The 26,403-nt window shown below is 41.5% G+C and overlaps 3 protein-coding genes and 1 long non-coding RNA gene across 4 annotated transcripts; 2 read left to right on the top strand and 2 right to left on the bottom strand.

Annotated features, from left to right (window-relative positions):
• The first annotated feature begins 544 nt into the window (after positions 1-544).
• LOC119765486 lies at positions 545-15,070 on the top strand. The gene is made up of 4 exons (XR_005276768.1): positions 545-559; positions 675-1,340; positions 2,776-2,877; positions 3,244-15,070. It is a non-coding gene; the product is annotated as an uncharacterized LOC119765486 (long non-coding RNA).
• On the top strand, positions 1,347-2,440 carry LOC6054813. Its single transcript, XM_001870960.2, has one exon. The coding sequence runs from the start codon at positions 1,486-1,488 to the stop codon at positions 1,873-1,875; it is 390 nt and encodes a 129-aa protein (XP_001870995.1). The 5' UTR covers positions 1,347-1,485; the 3' UTR covers positions 1,876-2,440.
• Positions 14,041-22,762, bottom strand: LOC6054815. Its single transcript, XM_001870964.2, has 3 exons — positions 22,469-22,762; positions 15,889-16,003; positions 14,041-15,762 (listed from the first exon to the last, which is right to left on the bottom strand). Exons 1-3 carry the CDS (start codon positions 22,537-22,539, stop codon positions 15,514-15,516), a joined length of 435 nt encoding a protein of 144 aa, XP_001870999.1. The 5' UTR covers positions 22,540-22,762; the 3' UTR covers positions 14,041-15,513.
• A 737-nt stretch (positions 22,763-23,499) lies between these two features.
• Positions 23,500-25,366, bottom strand: LOC6054816 (GDP-fucose protein O-fucosyltransferase 2). The gene is made up of 2 exons (XM_001870965.2): positions 25,168-25,366; positions 23,500-25,108 (listed from the first exon to the last, which is right to left on the bottom strand). Exons 1-2 carry the CDS (start codon positions 25,175-25,177, stop codon positions 23,733-23,735), a joined length of 1,386 nt encoding a protein of 461 aa, XP_001871000.2. The 5' UTR covers positions 25,178-25,366; the 3' UTR covers positions 23,500-23,732.
• Positions 25,367-26,403: the final 1,037 nt, after the last annotated feature.

Below are 26,403 nucleotides of genomic sequence, written 5' to 3'. Positions count from 1 at the left end.
TTCGAAGAACGCAATTTTTCGCAGCAAGCTTCGATAGTTTCGGGGGGGGGGGGGGACCCAACGAAATTCAAGCGATCTTAGTAGACCTTGGAGCGGTTCAAAGCCGCGTTGATGAATTTCAGCGGTCGATTACTGCACGTAGCCGACTCCTGCGATCGAACCTCGAGGTCGCGCGCACACGTCGTGTCGTGTAGACTCAGGTGACGGTGACGACTACGTCATTTGTGTCCAGAGAGTACAGTCATCTTTCTCGGGTTAGGAAACTTGTTCAATGCTACCGCCACGGTAGAAAACGTGACGAGTCACGTTATGGATGAGAACGGGGGTGTTCCCCAGCGATGTCATAGGGATTTTGTACGAATTAATTAAGTTGAGGACAGATTGGAATTTTTCAAACGTTTTCATACGTTTCGAGTTTGCTCCATTTTGCTCTTCGAACGACACGAACTTGTCTTTTTTTTTGGTTCATTTGTAAATAAAGAGTTGCGCGTGTTCGTGCTCTTTATCAAACGAGCACGAACTGCGAGTGTGTTGGTCGTCGAGACAGCAACAACAAAGTGTACTGAACTAAACTAAATTATTTCAAGGAAGTTTACTGACATTTCGATAAGTTAAGATCAACGTTTAGGAAACGTTGAGATACTTGTCGCTGACACGTTGAAACTTGTTTGCAGACTGCTTCGACCTCAAAATTTTAGTAGTTGTATCCAAAAAGGCATGGAACTCAACCCCGCAACAGCTCCCTTGCACAAATTACGTATCAAGTTGGGGCCTTCAACCAAAGCTTATCAAACTCCACGAACCTAAGCAATTGCGCCGTGCCGTAGAAAAAAAAGGCAGATGTTTTCACTTGCGAGCAATTATCAAACGAGTTTTTGCCGTTTCTGCAACGGAATCGTGTGAAAATTTCCACCTCAAAAGAACCATCGGGAACTACTTTCGCGGAGCCTCCTCATCGCAGCAACCTCTGGGGAGGTTGGGACGAAGCCATGCGCTCACGCACACCACGACCGCGCGCAGTACATAAGGCTGCGTTCGTGTGTGCGACCTCGGCTCCCTCCCCACTCACACAGGTACGGGCACCGAACGGTCTCGAGGCTAGCTGCTCACCGCGCTGGCCAACGTTCGATCAGAAAGGTTTTCGCCGTCGTTGAGAGTGGTACTGTTTTTAGAGTCTCTGGCAAATCAAAGTGCAGTCGCAAAAAAAAAAGATTAGTTCTATAAAAGGCAGTGTGTGCTGAGAGTAGTAGTTCCTGAGTGTGGTCCAGATTTTAAGTTGTTTTTTTTCGTTCGTGTCGTCATCGTCGTGCGAACACTGCAGTGCGAGAGTTCTAAAGCAGGTGTGTACTCGCCCAACAGAGGTTCCCAAAAAAAGACACACACATTGGACACTTTGTGGAAGAGCTAAGGAGAAAAGAGGAGTTCGAGGACAGTTTGATGCGAAAAAGGCGAAAATAGGCGTGTGTGTAGCGTTAGAGAGTCAAAATGGTCGCAACCAAGCACCGAATTTCGTCACGGTTCGATAAGTCAGACAATCTAGACGACTGGATCCGTAAGATCAAGAACAAAAAGTTTGTCGTCAAGCGTGAAACCCGCGGACAGGACCTGCGGGTCCTGGCGATGCTCAGCGGAGCGCTTTCTCACGCCGAAGAGTGCCTGCGGCGTGAGAAAATCCGCAAACAGGAAGATCGGGCCGTCAAGTGGGCCCGGATCCGCTCGCGTCTCGCGGAACCCCCGCGGATGTACTGTGACCTGGAGGAGGAAGAGGACGAAAAGGCCCGTAACGCGTCCAACGTCATCTGGAGTGAAGACTTTAACGGAATTAACAATTTCATAACGGAACTGAACAGTATCAAAACCACAATTAGCCGATAGATCGCTGGCCTTGTAGCCGATTTGGTTAACCTTTGCTTTCCAAAATTCACGGTACTTGAGTTAGGGAACGCCCCTCACACCATTTATAAACCCACTCGCTTTCCCTAAATCCATCCAAAAGTGCAATTACGCAGCATCCAGCCCGAAAATTCGACTTCAAAAGTCGCATTTTCGTTTAGTTTTGCGTTTTTTCCAACCAGGTCGCCATTTTGAATTTGAAAATTTTCATCACGTTCACCCTACTCCCCACCGAAGCTGACTCACACACTCTCATGCGCAATGCGCGTCATCATGGTGTTCGTGCCGTGTCGTCAGGGTGTGAGTGTGAGCTTCGGACTTTCCCTGGCCCGAAACGGGCAGGCCTGTTTCCGATGACGCTGCTGCTAGGTAGTGCAATATTTACGTGTTACCTGACAGGAGGGGGGGATCCCCACCTGGCTTTGTTTGAAAGTTGTTTTTTTTTGCTTCTGCGGAGGAAAATTCCGTTCGAATCGTCTGGAAAAATGGATTGAAAGGAGTGGGTTTTGAGGGACGTGAGGGGTGAGGACAAATTGTGATGAAGTAATCGAACCTAGATATGTATATTTTTATAAAACTGAGTTGTACAAAGAGTTATATATTTTTTTCCTTTTCTTGTTTGCGTCGGTTGAAGGACGCCATGAAATCAAAGTAGGCCGAGCAGAGAGTGAGCGAGAGAGAATGGAAAGAATGTATCGCGCGATTCCAAAATCATTGTAAGACAATTTCGGTAGAGGATCTCCAGGAACCTAGGAAGCATCGCAGAGATATATATTTTATTTGTATAACTATATGAGGAAGATACGAAAATTGAAAATCAAAAAACTAAACCACCATACCTATTGTAAGACAGCGTAATTTAATCAAGTTTTTCATTTCCAGTACCAAATGAGACAGTGATGCACCTTTCCGACCATCCGACCATCGGGGCTAGCACTCAATCGGCTTGGATGTCGTCTGGAAACAAACCTAATTTCGATTTTGGTTCGTAGTGTGTCACTTTTTATTATTTTTTTTCCTCCTAACTCCTAAGTATTTTGTTTCAAACGATTAGATCCTATATAGAATGCGTACTATTTAGATGCATATAAACTTTCTGATTCATATTGAATCGCGAGTAGCTTAACAAATATATTTTTTTTTCACACAAAGTCAGAGCATAGATTTTCCGTATGTTGTTTTGTTTCATTCGTTTTGTCTGTAAAACTTTTTTGCAATCCGAAACAAAAAGCGAGAAAATTTTGTGTAAATAAAATATTAACTTGTTGCGTAAAAATTTAAACACTTCCTGTTTTATCATTTACCTAGCACGTAAGGCTGAACTAATTGGTGATGTATATCTATTTACAGCTTTCAGTGAGAACTCTCGGTTAGTTCTTGGTAGGGGTTCGTACCTAGAGAAAGCGTCACCAAGTTTTGTATCACAATCCTTGCTGATCAGAGATTGAAGAAGATGATGGAGGAGGAGAAATCGGGGGAAATCGACTCGGAAGGGGCGCGCTGCAGCGACCCAGACCGGCCGGACAACGTCGTCGTGTCACCAACGTGCACGCAACGCAGAAAGGTCGATTGGGAGACTCGGTGCAAGGGTTGAACCTAGAGAGCTAGAGAGCGAGAGCGAGAGAGAATCTGAGCGAAAGAGAAAGAGTGAGCTAGAAAACCAAGGTGGGGAAGGTCTTCTGAAACACGCTGCCGTTACTTCCGCCGCCGCCGCCGCTACCGTCGCCGTCGTTCGAGCTTCGGGTGTTTTCCGGTGCCCGGGTTGTGACAATGCTGCTGCTGCTGCTCCGGCACTTCCTGCACGTCCAATGAAAGAGCGGACCCCCCTCTCCTCTCACGACTGGCGGGGACCATCTTCCTAGGAAGCGGAAGCGAGCGCGTTGCGGTTCAGCGTCACGCCAACCACGGATCCACAGCGAAGAAACAACTGGCACAGCATGCGGCGACAGCACCATGGCAACAAGTAAGACAGAGAAACAAAGCACGAATACACACACAGAGAGAAAGGGAGTCACGGGTAACTATACCGTAGTAGGCAACAGCAACCCAAAGCAGATTGATCTGTAGGAATTGGTTTGTGCGTAGATTGTACTCGCAAGAGCATGTATTTAGTACGTGCAAGGTGGTTTCGGCGCAAGCCGACCACCGCTAACTTAACCTGATTTTGTATCTCTTTCCATACGAGAAACGCGTTCCAACCTGTGCAACACGATTGGATCACGCGCGCGGAAAGTCGAACAGCTTACGTAAGCCCGCTTTTTTTCGATTTCAATGCAGCATTTCGAACTTGGTTAGAGCAGAAAAGAGCAAGCGAATGAGGTCACCTTGGAAGGGGGAGAAAAAGCGAAAACGAAAACGCACAAGAAACAAGCAGGGAAGAGAGAAACGTCAAGCGTAGCGGTAAATAGCGCTGATTTTGTTGTTTTAGTAATTTTTCAACCCGAGGTTTCTCGAGCCTCGAAGCAGGCCTTGAAGACGGCGCAGTAAGGAAAGGTAGAGAGAATGCACGTATTGAAGAAGGGGGTTGCTGAAGAAGCTGAACCCGTCACTAGCGTCGCTGTTCGTGCTGCATCGGACGGCGTGCTTCGGACGAAACACGGAATAGAAATTTACTTTCGCTTGCAACCGAGAGAGAGCGAGCGAGTGGGATCTTGAGAGCCCATCGAGGTAAAGTGGTGTTCAGTTATACGATCAACGCACGTTTGTTTTCTTACAGAAACACTTGAAACAGAAGCGCCAACCGAACTTGCAAGTATTGAATTCAGAAGCTGTAGTATGCAGAGTATCGTAGTTTGAGCTAGACTTGAGGGGCTAACCCCATCCACGAAACACACGCAACTTTTCGACTATTTGCAGCACACCCGAACGGCCCGATGTCGTCGTCGACGGGTCCGACTCGTAGTCGAGTTTCTCTGCCTTTTGCTTGATTTCCTCTATCCTCTCTGAAGAGCTGAACCGCTTGGAGGCCACGGAACTTGGCGGAAACGCCCCACCCGGATCGGCCTAGATATGACCCCTTCCAGAAATCTGCGGTAAACAAACACAACCAAACTTTCCCCAAAACCACGAAGTTGGCATCTTTACAGAGTACCCGTATCCGGTCCGGCTCCGCGAGGAGGCCGAGTTTCTTTGTTTATTCTCTGTTCTATTGTTTTGGCCGGGACGCTATGGATTACGCCCGAAGCTAGCTACTGCCTGGACGCACTGACAGCTCACCTTGGTAAACCCAGACATAACCCTCTTCAAACAACACAGCCCTATCGCATCTTTCCAGCAAGACCCACCCACAGTTTCCTCTCACACCGGTCCGGCAACCTTTGCCGAGTTTCTCTGTTTTTGTTTTCTGTTCTGTTTCTTCACACAATCCGGAACCACCGACACGGAACTGCCCCCGGATGGCCCAGAGAACCACATCTTGAACAGACGAGCTCGCGGTAACCTTACGACTAGATACCTCCAACAAACCCGAGTTTCTCGTATTTTCCAGCCACAATTTCTCTCCAATACGGTCCGGCTCCGTGGAAGCCGAGTTTCTCTGTTTATTATTTTGTGTCTCTTCCATTTCCCATCTTTCTACTGTCTAACCCCCGAACGCCGGAAGCGCGTGGCTCGGAACATGACTGGTGGTGAAGGACACACACGCAAGCACTCACACTGAGAGCGAGAGCGAGAGAGAACTAGAACCCCAAGATGAGTTCCCCCCCGCAGGCGGACCCTTGGCACGCAACACAAAGCAGGCGATCTTTTTCCACTATCCGGTCCGGCTCCACATAACCAGCCGAGTTTCTTTGTTTTTCTTTGTTTTTGTTTTCTTTTGACACCTACCCCTTCTCTATGAATCACCGTCACCAACGACAACGAAGTGGAACAAGACCTGACAGCTGGGCAAAACAACACAAAGCAAGCGGTAAATCGTACTTTGCAAACATACACAAAACGAGAAGGATTTTCTATTACAGTTGAGAGCAATCAATTTGCGGGACAAATGTTTAGAAGAAACGCGAAGCAGATCGGAGAACTTCAAGTCCGACGCGACCAAAAGGGGCATCGGAACAGCTAGAACTGTCGAACCGAATCAGATCAGTAAGCGAATACGGTATCAGAAACAAACAAGGATTTTACTGTTTTTCAGAGGAAACTTAGAGAACTTCAACCCTTATTGAGCGAACGCAAGGGACATCCGAATAGCTAGAGCTATCGAATTAAAATCTGAGAGTAAGATAATGCGATATCAGAAACAAACATGGATTTTACTGTTTTTCAGAGGAAACTTAGAGAACTTCAACCCCTCTTGAGCGAACCGCAAAGGGGCATCTGAATAGCTAGAGCTATCGAATTAAAATCTGAAAGTAAGATATTAAGATGTCAGAAACAAACAAGAATTTTACTGTTTTTCAGAGGAATCTTAGAGAACTTCAACCCTTCTTGAGCGAACCGCAAAGGGGCATCTGAATAGCTAGAGCTATCAAATTGAAATCTGAGAGTATGATATTACGATATCAAAAACAAACCAGGATTTTACTGTTTTTAGAGGAAAATTAACCCATTTCATTGGAGCACGAAATTTCACGAAAATTGAAGAAATTGTTATGTCAAAAATCGTACAAAGAAAACAAAACAAAATTTATTTTCACAGTCTACAAGTTATCGGAAACCTATGTAAAGTTTTATCAACACATTTGGAGCACACGAAGTTAAATTAATCCGCACGATCCAAAAGATCGCAACTGTAAGCTAAACATACGTTTGGAAACAACGGAATTTTACTTTTTGCAGAAACAAAAAAAGCTAAGTTTGGAACAGCCCAAGTCTTCGACGATTAGAACCACTACAAGTGCACTTCGAGAGCATTTATGTGACACATAAGCAAAATTCTACTATGATAATCTCAAATGAAATTATTAGTAAATTGAAAAGCAAATTATAATGGATGAAGCAATATTTTAGACGCATTAACAGCTCAACGAGCTGCATCAAATGTAACAAATTATTTAATATTTTGCAGATGTTATTATATTAGCAATGATTATTTGAAACTGTGTTCTAACATAACAATATTTAATTATTATGTAATTAACGAAAACATATAAAATGTAAGCTCAATGATGAAGGTTGAGCGTCTGAATTTGTGCGATGTTATTTTAAACTATTGTTCAAAACAAAAGTAGCACCGATAAAAAGTTATAGCAATTTGAGATCAAACATGGAGGTCATCAAAGTCAAAATAACTACAGAAAATTAAAAAAAAACATCCCAGCAAGATCCACTCGGATCATATCAGTAAGATAATCACCATTTTCGAAACAACCAGAATTTTGCTTCTTTTCAGAAAACCAAAATATCTAGAACCAAGCAAGTCAACGCAAATTTTAAATGAATTGCTGAAAAAATAATACTTGATATTGTTATCAAACTACCAGCGGAAAAGTTACAACTGAAAAAAAATGTTTAAAAAAAGTATTGCATATTTTATGCAATGTTAAATAATTTAAATATAAATAACATGATTGATATGTAATTTACAAAAAAAAAAAAAAAAAAACATTGTGAGCTCAACAATAAAGCTTGAGCGTTTATAAAACAAATATTTCAATATTTAAAGAATGAGCCTTGTAACACATTTTGTGGTAACAAAACAACAAAATTTGTAAAATTTACAGCACTTTGAAAAAATATCCTAGCAAGAATTGTTAAGATGCCGAAAAAATACTAAAACATCAGAGATGAAAATTATACTATAATAATTATTATATCTGAAACAAGTTAAACTAATTTACGACACGGCGGAGAGCACCTCATCGACCTGAAGCTATCGGCAGGAGGGCCCTCAACCTTACGTCAACGAGATATTCGAACCAGTAAGCCAAAATACGTTTTTCGAAACAACCAGAATTTTACTATTTACAGAAGGCGGGAACGCAATTCGTCAAAACCAATCGAGATCAAGCACTAGCAAAAAATCTTCAAGTTATCCCGTTCAAAACTACAGTAAGCGCGAACACATTTTGCCCATAGACAACGAGATCTTTTATTTTCACAGTTTAAGAAAGTTACTTGTCGTCCGCCCGAAACGCTTAAGGGGACGCGACGCGCACAGTGTTGCCAAGTCGACCGGAAAGTTTCTGACAGCTCCAACCGCACCCAAAAAAATTGGTAAATCAGTGTTGCTATTTTTCCTCGACAACCAGAGCTTTTATTTTTTTCAGAAGAAAAACACATAGAGAGAAAATGATTTAAAAAAAAAATGCAAAGCAGCTTTCAAATTTGAGGTTATGTGCGACACTTTTTCTTGCGTGCTACGCGCGCTTTAGGCACTTTCTGCGGTTCCCGGACGTCATCTATCTCCAACCCCCCTTCCTCCGAATGTGGTGGCATCCCATCTTCCCCGTATATTGGTGTGCGTGCGTGTGTTTGTGCGCGTTCGTGTGCATATTTGTGTGCTGGAAAAAAGAAAAAAATGGCGTTGACGCAGATTCCGCCGGAAGAGAAGTTTTACACGAGCATGCCGTGGTGGTAGCTATGCTAATAATCTTTACAGAATCTTTGTTTTTGTTTATTTACTATTGTTTACCTTTTTTATACCTCTAAGTCTAATACTCAGTAGTGCGTTTCATATGTATTTGTTTACTTTTTACGGTAGTTTTTGTTCGATCCCCCGTCAGCTGCTTTTGCGTCGGGGTTTTGTTACCATTAATCTACTTGTCTTTCTATTCACAGAATAGTTTCTAATACATACACACATACATTTATATATAATCTAGTTTTGTGCTGCGGCTAAGTTACTGGTTTATTTACTAAGAATTTCATGGCTGTGAATTTTTGCATTAAAGGAAAACCAAAAATACACTCAACAAAAAATTAAAAACGCTTCCACTAAGCAGTGCATTCGGGCTTCTATGTAACATATTTTTTATACATTTTACCTTTTACTCCATTTATACCAGTGTACTATCTCTTTGTTAACCTGTATCTATTTGATAGTTTTTGAGCTTTGTTTTTAAGCACCCCTTTCCCCTCTTTGCAAGAAAAATGAGGAAATGTGTACTAGTGATTAAAGCAATTTCTGTGTAAAATTAGCCTTTTAAGCGTTACTTATACGGTAGTTATTGCATAACTAACACGAAGATAAATGTGCTTTGGAGCCAAGTGGATGAAAAGAAAGGCAATGAAAACCCATTGTGACCCAAGAAGAGCTTCGCCTTAACAAAATAAGAAAAACAAGCGAAAAAATGACGTTCGGTTCTCCGCGGAGAACCCTACGGTAAACAAACGAGCAAATCTCGCTCGGTGCTGGCGATTAGGGCACCCTGCTGGTAATTGGGATTTGCTCCGCGGAACGGCCTGCTCGGTGCTCCAGTGGACACCAGCGGAAAGGGCACGTTACCGGCTGTTGAGACACAAAATCTAACCTAATCTAATCTGTCAAGTGATGAATTGAATGGATTTCAGTTGTTTATTTATACCAGTGTGTGCTAGTGACGACATCTAGAATGTTGACGTTTTGTTCTTTACTTAAAGTTGTGATTTCCTTTTGTGTCATGCTTTGATCTACTAGAAGAAAGTGTTTGATTTTGTATGGAAAATTATGTGATGTGCCCATTGTTGACCGATATTGTTTTATACGCTATTTATGTATATTCCACAAGAAATATCTTGGAAATGTTCCAACTTTGAATTGTACAGTGATATGAAATCATGTTGTTACACACCTAGTTATTGTACGTCTTAACAAATGGTATGCATTTCATTACTGATCGCAATAATGTATTTTCTATCGAGCTTGAATTTGTAACCAAAGTATAACCTCAAAGTATTGTAATGCCACTGTGCACCGTTTCTTTCCACGGAGTGTGGTTTGTTAACCTTACCGAATTACTGAATAACGCAACAAGTTTGAAGCAGCTGCGCGAGCATGAGTACGTATTGAGCGCTGCCAAGTAGTACGCACCCCCCACCCGTGTTGACCTCCGGCCGCGTCGAGCCGTTCCGCGTGCCGTCGAGAGAACGTGTCCCCGAAACCCTCACCCTCCGCACACACATACACAAGAGACATCCGCTGCACAACAACCAAACCACACCATCGCTTCTTGTTCTTCTGGTCTGGCGCAGAACTGCCTGCAAAGCTCTCTTCTACTACCAACGCTACGCTACCAACCCAGGGTCATCTGTCCACCATCACATCCACACCGCCACCACTACACATCTGTGTTGTTTCTGCACGTGCGACCTTCCAACCGGTCGGGGACCAGGTCACCCGCAAGAACCGCTAGAAGAAGCCTAATGCGTCGCCTAGAATCGCCCTTCGAGAACTCCGGACTCCGGTAAAGCCACTTTTGCCTCCCTCGCCCCCCCCCCCTCGTTTGCACATAACCACGTGTCCCCTCCCCCCTCGAGAAATGGGGGACACGTGCCCTTTCTTTTACTTTCAGATCACTCTCACTGTTTACCTTGCGCACCCCGCTTTGTTTACCTCCGGGTGGTTGTGGCGCGTGTCCCATTTGGTTGAGTGTGTTCCTCCCCCCTGGGTTTTTGACGGCGTTCTGGTTCCTAGCGCTTCCGATCCAGAGTGTCCGCTGCTGCTGCTGCTTTGAGAGCGAGCGAGCGAGCTTCGTCCGATTCGGCCGGCCTCTTCCGGCTTCGTTGGCGTTGGCGAGATCTTGCTGGGGAAGGAGGCGTTTGCTGGCGTGACGTCCGTCATCGCGGATTCGGCTTGAGAACAAGTACGAGATGATGGCGACGCTGCTGCTGCTGCTTCCCCGGGAACCTTTGGCTTGGGACACTACTCGAGGACCGACCCCCCCGTGTTGGTGGAGCGTTTGAGGTTGCAGAATTAGTGAAGTGAATGAATGGCTAGAGTGAGGAGTTCGTTGTTCGGCAGTGGGAAGCAGATTCGACCAGTCAGTCAGCGTAGAGAGCTTAAAGTTTGAGAGATTCATCGAAGGAGGCAGTTTGATTTCGGCAGAACGTCAACGTCGTCAATGTTGACTTCTGGAGCATTTTAAAACGTCCCGACGGTCACGTTCAACGACCACAACGGGCGCATCGTAGCAATCAACAAAAGTTTTACCAATCAATCCAAGTTACCACAACAACAACTGACAAGTCTTTAGACAAACAACAACACAACAAGATACGCCAGTTGATGGGCGCTATCCACGCCAAAAGGATGCACCCGCAATCAACGCAAAAGTTATCTCAGCAGAAAGAAGCCAAAACTTAGACAGAAATCATCACGCGAAGGGCCAGTTGAGCCGCGCAACATCAGTGAACACCAAAAGTTCTGAAATCAACAACCCATCAACAAAGTGAATTTAAACACCCTGCCAGGCAAGTGCGCCCGCGGCAGCGGTCAAAAAGTCAAATTTGGACCCCACACAAAGTGTCAAATCAAAGCAACCCAAAGTGCAACGGACACGAGTCAACGCAATGTTGACGTTTCAAAAGTTACAAGAAAGTTGGTGACTGCGTCACCAGGGAAGCCCACCACAAAGTTTTGCTGATTTATTTGCAACGAAAAGAAATGCAAGTGCCGCAACACAACGGCGATGGACTTGAAGTTATTTTTGTTTGTGAAGAGTTTGAAAGTGGGAGCTGTCATCTTGAAAGCAGCAGCAGTTTCGGAAAGCATTTCCTCGTGCTGTACCGCGTGAAAATGTTGTCAGATTTGTTAAAAATAAAGCATCCTGCCGTCGAGTTTGGAGGCGGCGTTGGATCGGCTTACGAAGTTCCTGATAAGTTAAAGTTCAAGTGAAGTTAAATGTAAAATGATACAAAATCATCAACCACTCGTTTGTTCTTCGCGTCTATGAAGTCAAATGGATAGAGTAGGCGAATGCCAGCAAAATGTCGTAATTATGAAATATTTGGACAGTTACATAAAAGTGAAAATGAACAATGTTTGAAGTTGAAATCCATTCGCAAAATCTGGAAGCGAATTCGGATGGGCTTACAAAGATCCTGATAAGTTAAAATACAAGTGATTTCATCACTCAAGTGGTCCGGCTTGATACAACATCCCGGATATGCAGTGAAATTAAAGTGCTTGAATGCAGCGTCTATTTGTTCTTCAAGTCTATTAAGCCAAATGGTTAGCTAGAAGTTATGAATGCAGAAAAATACCAAGCAGATGGAAGATTTATAAAGATATACGAAAGTTAATAAGAATCACGAAACGAATGATAATGAAGTTATACATCCTATCGCCAAGTCTGAAGGCGAATTTGGATAGGCTTACAAAGATCCTGATAAGTTAAAATACAAGTGATCCGGCTTGGTACATCAACCCGGACATGCAGTGAAATTTTAGTGGCCCGTTTGATCTTCAAGTCTACGAAGTCAAATGGAGAGCGAAAAGTTATGCAGAATATCAAAGTAAACCATGAAGATGAAAAAATGGAAAGCTATGCAAAAGCTAGAATAAAGTAGTTTACATAACGAAGCAAAAGATAGTGTTCTAAAATCCTATCGCTAACGTAAAAAGCGAATTTGGATAGGCTCACAAAGTTCCTGATAAGTTAAAGTACAAGTGAAATGATCTCATTACTGAAATGCTGTTGATCCGCTGTGTACGGAGAAATATTTAAAATCAACACAAGTCAACATAAAATATAACCAAATAATTATCGAAGAGATGTTTTTAAAATGAAATTCAAGCTCGCTCTTCGCACCAATGAAGGCAAAAGAGCAAAGAAATATAACTATGAGGCTGAATCAAATTAAAAAGAAGCAAGATCTTCTATACATGAAAATCACACGAAAATGGAAAATTAAATCAACACAAGTCAATGCAAAGCCTTAGGAAGGCATATGGCCAAAATTACCACAAGTTACAAGTGATGAATGACGAAAATCTGAAATTATCAATGAAGAAGGAAGCTGTTCAAAAGTGATTGAAAAAGTTTACATCAAACCAAAATAAGGCTAAATGCCGCTTAAAAGTTAAAAAGCGTAAAAAGTGATTACACAATTTGCGGAAAGAAGCTGTTTGGAAAGCTCCAAAGTAAACCAAGTTTCGAGCGTTTCGCCACTTCGTGGTGAGGAGCTGCCTGAAGTTACACAATGTTACACAAGTTACCCACGTTGGATCATCGCGTCCGCCATTGCGGACGAGCCCGACGCCATCGACGGAGAGAGGCTGTTTAAGCTTTCGCTCCCCCTCCTCCAGTGCCCAATCTCTGGGAGGGGGCACTGCCCATAAACAGACTCGACCCGTCAACAACATGAAGGACCATCGAGAAAACCGATTGCGTTCGTTTTTGGAATCAACTGCGGAAGTGGGCCCACCCTCCCTTTTTGGGCTCCAGTTGTCTGCCGAAGAAAGGCTGTTTAAGCTTTCGTTCCCCCGCGCGACCCTCTTGTCCAAAGCGGGGGGACACTGCCCATAAACAGACTTTGCTGAGGAATGCTACGCTGTAAGAAGCACCACGTTTATCGCTGGACGCGTGTGTCGCCATCTGCTTCCGGGTTCGGGGCAGTTTTCTGTGCACGACGACGACGCCGACGAGGCCTGTTCCGTTTTTCCGTTTGTACTGTTTGCGACGATTTCTTCTGGAGGTCATCAGAAGGCTGTTTAAGCTTTGGACTCCACGCCTGGACCCACTGCCCATAAACAGACTTCATCGGATCGGTCAGTTCCGCCGTTTCCTGGGTTCGAGGTTGCTGAGAATTCGCAGCGGGAAGGAGTTTCGAGGAGAGATCACTCACGCAAGGAGTTGGGATCGTTTCGCCTAATTGTGAGAGACTGTGCCGTGGACTGACGAAACAAACACTTTTTCTGGCTAGGACACCGAGAGAGATAGACACTTTGAATCCCTCACCAATCCTATCCGCGGAAAAAGACTCGATTTCACCCGGGTCGGATCCTCCGGGGGTGACCCGGGTCCGGAGAGGCACCCTTTTGCGGTCTGGCAAATCTTTGGACGGCGTTCCAAACCTCATCCTCAAACCATTCTCCAATGGGAATTTTTTCTAGGATTAGGCGACGAGAAAAAAAAGAAAAAATACCTGCGCACACAAATTCCTGTTCGAGACTACTAAAACTACCAGCGGAAGCAGTATCATAAATACCGAAAAAACGCACATCTAAAACTAATATTTCTTCCTATCTCTCGAGAAGCTGTACCACTGTTATCGACGACCGTTTTCCAATACTGGCCGCGCCTGGTTCTGTAGCCAGCGCAGTGCCTTTAACCTCGAGGCCTTGGATGCCACATCCGAAGATACCGGAAGGGGTGCCTCGAGAAATTGACCTTTTTCTCTCCAGTTCCAACTCCGCCACTAAAAAACAAAAACAAACCGCACAAAACCTAACCTCACACAACCACCCTCGGTCTTCCTTCCGGACGAGACCTTGACCTTGACCTTGAGGAAGTACGGTTACTTCCGGGCCGTGGGCACCGGCAAGCGCGAAGAGGAGGCCGTAAGCCGCGGGAAGAGGTGCCCCGCCCGTTTTCCAGCTGGGGTGTTCCTGGGTTCCGGAGGATCATCGGCATGCTCGGCAAGCGGGAAGAGCTTTGGACGTGGACCGCGTCCAAGGTGGCCAGCGGGAAGAGAGCATTGCCCAACGGGTGCGCGGATCTCGCCGGTCGGCAAGCGAGAAGAGCTCCGGACGCGGACCGCGTGCCGTGAGCGGCCAGCGGGAAGAGACCGGTGGGCAACGGGGGATTTCCGCGTCTTGGCAGCTTTTTTTTGTTGGATTAGCTAGGTTGGATCGTTAGAGTCTGGTTCTCGAATTTTGCAAAATCTGATTAATAGAATCTTTCTAAAATTAAATTGTTGATAATTCCTCTGAAAAACTAAATTTAATTAGTAAGAACATGGAATTTATTCTACCTAACTTAAAAGTTACACTCACGAAAAAGCTAAAATCTTGAAAACGTACTATTCAAATACGCAACTTGATATTTTAAATATCATAAAGCAAAAATAAGACTGATAAAATATTACAAGACTGATACGATAAAACATTTATTTAAAAACTCAAACAAAACCAGTTTAAAATTGTATAAAAATCGCAACAAAACAACAACCAACAAATTTAAACATAATTTAAACATTTTACAACTTAAAAACCAAACCAAACACTAAATCTCAAACTGAACTTAAATCAACCAAACTTTTGCGAGATTTTTTTCTAAATAAAAAGGACTTGTGGGAAAGAGGGTGGGCACTAAAAAAACAAACGATAAATTTGACATCTAAACACAACATGATTGTAACTAAAAGTTGAAAAAAAAAAACCATTAAATAAAAAATCTCGTTTTGAATTTAATTCAATTTGCTTTATTCGTACAGGGTAATATCACATCCAATTTCTCCGTATTTTCGATTAGATAGGTATAGATAGGGGGCTCGTTGGTTAAACATTTGTTTGCGCTATAAGTTGCTGTCACTAGCTCTACTCGCTCCTGGCTTTTTTGTACGTTTCCTAGTCCTGTTGCTCTGTCGATTGACAACTCTAATAAAAATTCGGCTACCATTGCGAAGCTAACCATACACAATGCCAAATTGGCCGTTTTATCGGCTAACTGTCAAAAGTCTAGCCCCGATAAAAAGGCCACCTACATGCGAATCAGTCTACCGGTTTCCTGCTTCCCTCCTTCCTCCACCTCCTCCCCCGCCTTACTCTGTCTCGCTGCTGTAGTAGTCGAACATCTTGTACAGCGAGGGAAAGATCGCGGGCGGCTGCTGCTGGCCGACGCCCCCGAACTGGTGATGGGTGCCGGCCATCAGCTTCGGCGGGCACAGCCGGTGGTCGCAGATGCCGTTCTTGCAGCCCACGCACTGGCCGCCGCAGCACATCAGCCCGCTGGCGCACTTGCCGTACATGATGATGCCGGCAAAGTTCTCCCCGCACTTGTCGCCGACGCCCTGCAATGAAGGAAAAAAAACAAGTGCGCCATCTGTTATCGCAACGCAGAACTAAGATTGGCTGAGAACGCAAACGATGCAAGTTGGAAAGCGAAACAAGTAGTGGCAGTTGATTCGGGTACTTACGCTCAAGCAGGACAGCTTGCCGCACGGGTTTAGTTCGGCACCGTGAGGGCACTCGCCGGTGTCTTGGACGCCGGGACGGGCGTACAGCTTGCAGCGGATCTCCAGGACATTGGTGCTGGAAGTGGATGAAATTTCAGAACAAATAAGTAAGGGAAATATACCCATTCCCAGCACCGATTAGTTTATGTCTGAATGATGCTGGATAATCTGGAGTGCTCCTTGACATTTACTAAAACTAAGTACACCCATCCGTAGAGCAGCTTTTTGTGAACATTTCTGTTAAACTTGACTTTTACTAAAAGTTATTCGAATTCCTTATACAAGCATTTTACAAAAATATTTCTCAGGTGTATTCCGGTCTGAAGAGAATGCACTGCAGCCAACCCAATTTCTATTATCGGCTGAGTTTTTTTTTTCAGCGCTCTTTTGTGTCTGCCTAGTGCTGACAAAACTTTAAGCGTGCATTGGATATTATAATTTGTCAATGAACTATTCCACCTATTTTTGTTTAGGGGGTTGATTTTCAGCCAAAATACAACAAATTCCATGATAAATCAAAAAGATTTATTTGAAGATTATTTTTTGACACGTAGGTAAAAGTTTCGATAATTTCAAATAAAAAAAAACAGCCATATTTAAGGTTATTACATATTTGAAAAAATTTATGTTTTTTGCGTGGATGTCATTTGTTCATCGTTTTAACATATATTTGTTTTAAATCAATCGATTTGAGCAACTTTAATTTTTCTTCCATATAAAATTGTCATTTTGAAAAAGTCGTAGTACGATTTGGAGGAACAATTCAGTGAATATCTTTACACGATTTTACTAATAATTACCTCACTTATCAAGATGCATACTAGTTATGTTTGTATTACAAACATGAAATTTACTAACAAAATTGTGAAAAAAATGATTTTTGCCCACAAAAATAACACGTTTTATTTTTTTCAATTTCTTTTACACGGGCAAATAGCATACCCATAGAAATTTTCATTGCGATTAAGCCCAGAAATGGCTGGTGTGCACTCTTGCCCCGGTTTACTCTACCACAATGTTTCATATTTGCCAAATTGGCCCGTAAAAAATATTTCCCGTTTCTTGGGAAACTTCTAATTTTTCCGGAAAAAACTGTAAAACATAATAAATGAAGAAATTCAACATGATTTTGTTCAATTCATTGTTCAGTTCATATATGATTTATTAGATGATCAGCAAATTTAATATCAAGATTTATTTCTGATGATATTATTTTCCAAAGCAACTGGAAATAGACCTTGCTTAATGAAAATAAACTGTTATAATTCAGGTAAACTTTTCAAAGAATAATAGGATTTATTTCATGTAAAAAAATTGAGCGCAAAATTTTGATTTTTTACTTTTTGTTTGCCATGATCAAATAAGATGACAATTGAATTGTTAGGTTTTTGCAAGAAGAATTAGAAATTTGAATTTGAAGTGAAAGATTAATGCAGCACTGGTGTATCAATGGGTCTTAGCAGAGCTGAAAATGTCAGGGGTCCTGACGCGAAAATCGGCGACGCATACACGATTTTTTCAGATCCATTCACTGAACCGCAAAACCGTGACATAAACAAACCCAACTCAGTCGTGAGTGCCCTAGCTCACTGAGCAGCTGCAATGCAAATCAGTTGTCGACCAACGCTCATTCGACGTTGCACGCACACACATAAAGTAACAAGTTTTTACACAAAAAGTTTGTATTTATGCGTGGAAATGTAATTTTGAATATAAGTTATGGTTGTTTTAAGTGTTTTGCACAGTCTAGAACCATTCAATTGTTTAAAAATAGTCAAAATAGTGTTTAGAGAGGATTTTACGAGTCAGTCATACGAAACGAATTAAGTGAGTGTAGCTCATTTTTTCACGTCTCTCATTCTCCAGCAGCCGACCGGCACGAGTCAGGCGGCAGTGGTTGAACGGACACAGCAGGTTTACAGTCACATGCTAGCAGTGAACTGACATTTTGGTTTGCTTCATGTGTACGCTGGGTTGGAAACATTTTGCAGGCCTGGGTCTTAGCAGGTTAAATATGAAAAAAATAGAAGAGTGATCGAGGAATAATGTTAATTTATTGTACAATTTAAATCACGTTTTTGTCCAATGAAAAAACGTTACAGAAAATCAAGAATCTTTACCATTTTGTCCAAGAGCTGAAACCAGTATGACTTGCTTTATAGAAGTTATTTGTTATGAGTTGTTTTAATTCAACTTAATGTGTCAAAGCCAAAGTCAAACCATACTCTCTCAAACTGGTCTCAGAGGAGCAATTCTCTCAGATTTCGGGCATTCGATTTTTGTTGTATTTTTTTAATCCGACTGAAACTTTGTTGGTGCCTTCGGTATGCCCAAAGAAACCATTTTGCATTATCAGTTTGTCCATATAATTTTCCATACAAATTTGGCAGCTGGCCATACAAAAATGATGCATGAAAATTCAAAAATCTGTATCTTTTGAAGGAATTTTTTGATCGATTTGGTGTCTTCGGCAAAGTTGTATGTATGGATATGGACTACACTGAAAAAAATGATGCAGGGGAAAAAAATTGGTGATTTTTTATTTAACTTTTTGTCACTAAAACTTGATTTGCAAAAAATACTATTTTTATTTTTTTTTTATATGTTTTAGGGGACATTGAATGCACACTTTTCATAAATTTCCAGGTTGTGCAAAAAATATTTAACCGAGTTATGAATTTTGGAATCAATACAGATTTTTTCTAAAAATCGAAATATTGGTCGCAAAAACTTATCAACTTCATTTTTCGATGTAAAATCATATTTGAAATCGAAAAGTACTTCAGTGAAATTTTGATAAAGTGCACCGTTTTCAAGTTAAATCCATTTTTAGGTGACTTTTTTGAAAATAGTCGCAGTTTTTCATTTATTTAAATTAGTGCACATGTTTGCTCACTTTTGAAAAAAAATATTTTTGAAAAGCTGAGAAAATTCTCTATATTTTGCATTTTTTAATTTTGTTGATACGACCCTTAGTTGCTGAGATATTGCCATGCAAAGGTTTAAAAACAGGAAAATTGATGTTTTCTAAGTCCCACCCAAACAACATACCATTTTCTAATGTCGATATCTCAGCAACTAATGGTCCGATTTTCAATGTTAAATTATGAAACAATCGTGAAATTTTCCGATCTTTTCGAAAAAAAATATTTTCAAAATTTTTAAACCAAGACTAACATTTCAAAAGGGCCAAACATTCAATTTTACGCTTTCATATTTTAACATTGTAAATCGGACCATTAGTTGCTGAGATATCGACATTGGAAAATGGTGTGTTGTTTGGGTGGGACTTAGAAAACATCAATTTTCCTGTTTAAAACCTTTGCATGGCAATATCTCAGCAACCAAGGGTCGTATCAACAAAGTTCAAAAATGCAAAATATAGAGAATTTTCTCAGCTTTTCAAAAATATTTTTTTTCAAACGTGGGCAAACATGTGCACCAATTTAAATAAATGAAAAACTGCGACTATTTTCAAAAAAGTCACCTAAAAATGGATTTGACTTTAAAACATATCAAAATATAAAAAAATAAAAATAGTGTTTTTTGCAAATCAAGTTTTAGTGACAAAAAGTTAAATAAAAAATCACCAAAATTTTTTTTACCGTGCATCATTTTTTGTCAGTGTAGTCCATATCCATACCTACAGCTTTGCTGAAGACACCAAATCGATCAAAAAATTCCTTCAAAAGATACAGATTTTTGAATTTTCATACATCATTTTTGTATGGACAGCTGCCACATTTGTATGGAAAATTATATGGAAAAACTAATGATGCAAAATGGCTTCTTTGGGCATACCGAAGGAACCGTAAAAGTTTCAGTCGGATTAAAAAATACAAAAAATAAAATTTAAGTAAAAAGACCGATTTCGTAGAGAATTGCTCAGAGGCAATTTTGAAAGAGATTTTAAGATTGTGGACTATGAATTCATTTTACATACTGTCCAAACACTTTGACCAAATATACTTCTTAACAAAAAGTACAACAAAAAAGTACAATTTGAGCTTTTAAATTTAGAAAAAAATATACATTTTCTTGTAGTTGTATGATTTTTTCCATGCAGTCAAGCTATTAACTCTGGAGTTTTTTTTGAAAAGGACCAATAAACCAAATTTTCAATTTTTGCTTTTTGGGTGTTTTTTAATTTAAGCAAAAACTGTAAATTTGGTTTATTGGACCTTTTCAAAAAAAAAACTCCAGAACTGATCTGTACACTTATTTTGCCAGACAGCTCGCTTTGCGCCTAGCTCAAACTAAAATTGTCTGTTAGCTCACTCAAATCATTAGCTCACACAGCAACAAAATACGATGGTTAAATCGCATGCAAAAGCATGCACATCACCTTCGTCAAAATAAACGCTCAATATTACACACTGCATGTACAATTTTTGCAAACACAAGTAAAAAGTTGCAACCGACGGGATTCAAACCCAGCACCAATAGTATGGACTGGCGACTTAGCCCGCTCGGCCATCAGACTGTAAGGATAAACGCACATTTCGGGCAAGTAGGTTTCCCATACTGATGGGCTACATATTTCAGGGTGTAAAATCACATAAAATTGTATAAAATAATGCAATATTTATTTTACACCCAGCAGGTGAAAATGGTAGCAAAATAACAAGAAAAATATGATTCTATAAAAGTGTGGTCTATTTTCTTTTACAACAGCGATTCTCAACGGGGGTACCGGGCCTACTTGATTTACATGGCAGGGGGTACCAGCCTAGAAGAAGGTTGAGATTCGCTGTTTTACAATATTGCAGACTGCGTGGAAAAACCTGAAAGTTTCGGTATTTTCAAAATTTTAAATTTGTCTTTTTTGAGAAAACTTTATTCCGTGTTTAACAAGTATCGCCATTTTCATGTCCAAATAAGTTAAGCAGTTTAAGCACTCGCTCCTAACTCCATCCAATTCGCTGATTTTCACAATTCAAACAACTAATTTTGCAAAACTTTTGATAGAAACTTGCTTGCTCACTGCTTATTGAGCTATTCATCGCTCGCAGTTGAAAACGCTTTTAAAAGTAACCTAGCTTATGGTCATTTAGACGTAATACATTCGATTCGCACACTTTTAGGCTGAAATTTACAAGAAACACAGTGGACCTTAAACCCCGGTTTTAAGATTATATTTGATATGTTTAAAACGTGATTTTCTCGCATTCCTTATATTTATTTATATTTTATTTGATCACCATCGTGTTCTCCGGACAATTTTACATAACAATCAATAAATATCTTAATCTAAACCAAAGCCCTTCAAAAATATAAAAAATAAAAAATCTGAATTTCCTGTACAAAAAATAAGCACGAAGACTACGCTTGCGCTCAAGGCCTACTTTCAGGGGTTTGCAATTTGATTCACTCGATTCACTCGAATATGGTGCAACTAGAGAGCCTGGAGCTTATTATAGTTCTCTAATAAGCTCTAGGCTCTCTAGGTGCAACCAGTTTTGGATAGGAAATTCAGAGTTTTTTATTTTTGAAGGACTGTTTCTTGGTAACGGTTTGGTTTAGTTTGAGATATGCATTGATTCTTAAGTAAAATTGTCCGGGGAACATGGTAGTGATCAAATAAAATATAAATAAATATATGGAATGGATGAAAATCACGATTTAAACGGTAAACTGCAAAGAAATAATATTGAAAGGCATTTGAGAGTTGATATTTTATTTTTAATGAATTTCTTGGACGATTTCCTATAAAATGCAACCAGAAGAAAGTCTTTTGGTCTAAAAGTTGGATAGTTACGAGTAAAAGAATAAACGTTTTTATGAAAATCGTCAAAAAAGAGGGCTGTGCCAAAGAAAGAGGGATGGTCCAATTAGCACCAAACATGGGATTTCTGTAAACTATCGATAGATCTGGAGTTTTTTTTTTAAAAAAGGTCCAATAAACCAAATTTTCAGTTTTTGCTTTTTGGGTGTTTTTTAATACCCCTGACTCAAGGCGGTTTTAAAAACACCCAAAAAGCAAAAACTGGAAATTTGGTTTATTGGACCTTTTCAAAAAAAAAACTCCAGAGATGAACGTTCCCTCCAAGTTTGGTCCAAATCGGTGGAGGTCGAGTCCAAAAGTCTTTCCGTTTGAATTATATTTGAGAATTGAATTCAATATCACCCCGGTTTACGGTGTGCTATGGGTGACTTGATCCCCTTTTAACATTCATTTTGAGCAAAACGTGTCTTATCTTCCGAATTTACGGTTTTCTGTAAGTTCCATCAGTCTCACTTAAAAGCGGTGCAAATGATTTATAATTGAGCAAGTTTTAAATGGAAGGAATTAAGAAGTCAATTATGTTAACAAAAGCCGATAAGATTTTTTTGACAACTTTTTAGAAGAATTATTGTTGAGAAATATAATGTTTTGATGGTCAAATTATTTTAACTCAATGCTTTGGTCACAAAATGTGTTAAGCATTTCGTGATACTTTTTTAAATTCTTTCATGTCAATAGTACGTAGTTTTTTTGTATGAAAAATTAAAATAGAAGAGGAGAAAGCAATTCCATTGCAATTTTCAAAAGTCAACTTACGGTTGCGCAAGACTCCAGTAAATGTATCCAGTGAACACGATGGTTAGGAATAGAACCGATCCGGCAGACATGTTTGTTTCTTCAGCAAATTTCTTGGCTAAGTTAGAATAAATTTAGACACTCCTATATAGGTTACACAAAACAACCACTTAAAAACACCGACTGTGATTCTGGGGCCTAGAATCACAATATTTGCTGCACTGTAATTATTTCATTGGACTATCAAACTACGAGCTAAATTGGATATTTATACTAAAGTTTTTAAGCTGTGTTATCGCTTAGAAACGCTTAAGTTCACTGTTATCAATGGGAGCAGTTAACGGCTCTTTTATAGTGGGTCCACGTGTGTCCACTGTCCTTGAGGACATCTTTTGGCCGTTGGTGGAGGGTGGAAAAATGAATAATTAATGGTTAATTCTGATCTGGCGGGAGGATTTGTTAATGATTGCGAGGCGGTTGCATTTTCTGACCGTCCCGTGGAAAACTATGCAAAGTAGGTGAAAATGGTGCTGTCCATTGAGAACAGTTGCTAGCCAAGAGGTATTGGCTTATTTAAATTTATTGGAAAGCAGTCACTAGCCACAGCGTTTTGAGAAGTAGTCAATCAACTGTGAAAAATGTTTGACGGAAACGGGACACTGACGACGAGGACAAGACATTCATCTAGGGAACTATTTTTATTACCATGTCTCGGAATGTATTTTCTTGTTAGCTGAGCTTTAATAATTTCTTTAACAACATTATAAAATTTGGCTCCAGATGTAGCCACCGTCAGTTTACAGGGTTCTATTCTAATCTAATCAAACTTTTGAAGGGGTCCTCAAGAAAGCCTTACGTCAGATTGAGCCTAGCATTCTTGTCATTTATTAACATGTGTAGTGCTCCATTGTATTAGAATGCATTGAAACATCACAAACGTTAAAGCGGCCAGGCCTACTGCGTAAAGTTTATCGCAAAGATGTTTCGTTGATGTGGGTTGCCGTTCTCAAATTCGGTTTTATTATTCGGAATAACGAAGTAAACTATTTAAATTTTATTTTTAAATATATTATATTTAATGTTAATATGACACGATTTGCTCGGAACATGGCTGAGTATTACTACACATGACGCTTAATAGTACACTTACGAATATACTGTAAAAGAACATAACTGGCTGGAATTAAAAGGGTTTAAACATGCTACAACTACTCTAAACTGCTGAAAAGCCCGGTGGCGATGATTGCGTGGTCCCAACTGATTGTCCCTGCTCGACCTGGTCTCCTCACTCGTACTGAATTGGCCACACGGCGTTCTTCTCGCAGTTGGTCGCTTCCTCGTGCTTGCAGAACGTGTTAAAGGTGAGATCCCGCGGGAAGCCCAGTATTTCGCGCTCCTCGTATATCCGATAGGTAAAGGTGGATTCGTACGTCCCGATGAAGTACCGCGCCTGGGAGCAGATGATCTGATCGATGATGGCCACTCCGCCGTCCTTCAGCTGGTCCATCTGGGCGCGGCTTTCCGGCGTGAAGCGGACCACTTTGAAGCGGCGGAGGTAGTTTTTCAGATCGTTGAACTCCATGCCGGGGCAGTCGGACGAGATGTACACCTTGCGCAGACCCAGCTCGAGGAGTTTCTTTTTGATTTGAGCTGCGGCCGAGTGCAGGGTTGGGGTGGTTTTGTCCCGGCCGTACAGGAAGTCGGCACGGCGCAGATGGGCGCACAGGAAGTCACCGCCCTTTGCCTTTCGGTACGGTCTTTCGTCCGTCCAGGACGTCGGCCGCTGCACTCGGTCTCGCTCGTTGCTGGAGTTGAAGTTGTGCAGCCGGAACTCGTCCGCTATGCTGACGAGGGTTTTGCTGAACCGCATCGACCTCCGAGCTTCCCAGTAGTCCACGTTGCCCCAGTGGTCGTGAAGTACCACTTCCGCGTTCCCGACGAAGATCGTCCGGATTTCGGGCTGCCTCTCAGGGCCAAACTTTTTGAACATTGAATAGAGTAGCGTGGCCGCACCCTGGAATCGGACGCAGTAGAAATCGTCAATCTCAAAAGTGGCGTGCAGTCGCATGAATCCCGGCGCGTCTTTGGTCAGTGCCTTTGTGCAAGGCGTCTGCTCGAACTTATCCACAAAAACTCCGTTTTCAAACATGTCGTCAAAGTGGGTCAACCGGTAGTACTCGTTAATCGAGACCGGTTTCCTAGCCTCGTGACGACCATTCCCGGTCGACCATCGCTCAAACTCCCGAAAAAACTGTTCCGCCTCAATGACCTCGGTGAACTTTCGCATCGATTCCAAATCGAAAAAGTGTCCCCACGTCAAATTGCGCTGGTTTATCGTGTTTGACCTCCAGTGATGCAGCTCCGACCATGGTGGCAACACCAGTTTGGTGTTTTCCCAGCCGGGCATCCGGCGAAGTCCTCGCATGAAGACCGCCATTCGGATGTACACGTCCCGTCGCAGGTTGAATCCCTCCGAAGGGTTAACCTCGTACAAAACATAGGTCGTGGGCGTCCAACTCGGTTCAGATCTTTCGGATAGTTTAGATTCGCTACAGCATCGATAGAAGTCAAGGAAGAACTCGTACGGTTCGCAGCTCCAACTTCGATAGTCGATGGCCTCGGTCCTTAGGAACAGACACACCAGTGCAACCAGTGGCCACTCTGTCGAATAAATTAGATTAGCTAAAATAAGTTGAATTCAACACCAACAACTAACTCACTCGACTTCATTTTGATTGTCTGATTACCACAAAAGCGCTTAAAACTAGGTTTGGCACGGCCAGGTCTTCTCGCCTGGGAGGGTTGGTATCGATTTTCTCGCGCCGGTAGATTTTTGTTTATTGATCCACGCTGATGAGCTGAGGTCTAGCTGGGAGGGTGGGCCAGAGCAAATCTGGGATGTTTACATTTTGCACTGATATGAAGCGTGGGCACGTCAGCGGTGGGTGGTCGGGGCCCGGGCGGAGGGTGGCGTTACGAGAGTTACGTCGTTTTGTCAACATCAGTTTTGGAATGATCATGAGGGGGAAGACAGTTTGGAACTAAAAATGTATTTTGAATTCACTAAAATAAGATCTGAATTTGAAATCTGCTAAATTAAATCTGAACTTCATTTCGATGACGATAGTCGATTCTCCATTCTACCTACATGGTTCATTTCCAACACAGACATTTTTCGGGTCCTAAACAACTCGCTTAAGGCTATCGGGCAGCAAATCCAAATTTTTTGGGAGAATGTTTATTTCTCGAATTCTAAGATGTTTTTCAAAAAACCGTCTTTAACATATGTTGACAACATCCCAAAGTATCTCTGGGTAAAATTTGAACATGATTGATTGAGTTTTACGTAAAATATTGGCTATTTAGTGGCATATTTTGGTAGTATGTCGAATTCGCATGAAGATTTTGTACTTATAAAACACAAATTTAGGCATGATATTTTATTAGGTTGTAGTCGAGATAATTCCCTACAATTTGGTGTATAGAAAGTCATAGTTTGCCTAACAAATATTTGCATATTTGGCTATTTCCGAAAAAAAATTTGAAAGCAAATATTTCCACGTGTTTTTTTGCACTCTCACGCTCTCTCCCGCTTTTCTGCTGCACTGTAACTGAAAATCGCACTTTGCTGAGTTCGTTTTCGCACTTTTTCATACGATTTTTTCAGTTCGACTGCGATTACACTTTTTTGTGTAATCGCAGTCGAACTGAAAAAATCGTATGAAAAGTGCGAAAACGAACTCAGCAAAGTGCGATTTTCAGTTACAGTGTGTTGGGTCCGGTTACAGTGATGCCAGAATAATTTCTTGTATTTCTTCGTAAAAGTTTATGGTACAATATTTTTTATTTTGAACATAATATTTGGTGAAACTATTTTTTGGGGAAAGTCGACAAAATAGCATGTGACCACCGGCATGTTATGTCAGTTATGTCGATTTCTTGTTATGTCGACTAAG

Source organism: Culex quinquefasciatus, chromosome 1, assembly GCF_015732765.1.
Source record: "Culex quinquefasciatus strain JHB chromosome 1, VPISU_Cqui_1.0_pri_paternal, whole genome shotgun sequence".
Classification (NCBI taxonomy): Eukaryota; Metazoa; Arthropoda; class Insecta; order Diptera; family Culicidae; genus Culex; species Culex quinquefasciatus.
Note: the sequence above shows the minus strand (reverse complement) of the source record. Positions and strands in the feature narration are given on the sequence as shown.

Bases quoted from the DNA above. Each gene is read 5' to 3' on its own strand.
- LOC6054815 (XM_001870964.2), bottom strand. From the start codon at position 22,539: ATGTCTGCCGGATCGGTTCTATTCCTAACCATCGTGTTCACTGGATAC. The intron at 16,004-22,468 runs GTAAGTTGACTT...ATCCACTTCCAG, and splicing joins TACTGGAGTCTTGCGCAACC to CACCAATGTCCTGGAGATCC. The intron at 15,763-15,888 runs GTAAGTACCCGA...CCTTCATTGCAG, and splicing joins GCAAGCTGTCCTGCTTGAGC to GGCGTCGGCGACAAGTGCGG.
- LOC6054813 (XM_001870960.2), top strand. From the start codon at position 1,486: ATGGTCGCAACCAAGCACCGAATTTCGTCACGGTTCGATAAGTCAGAC.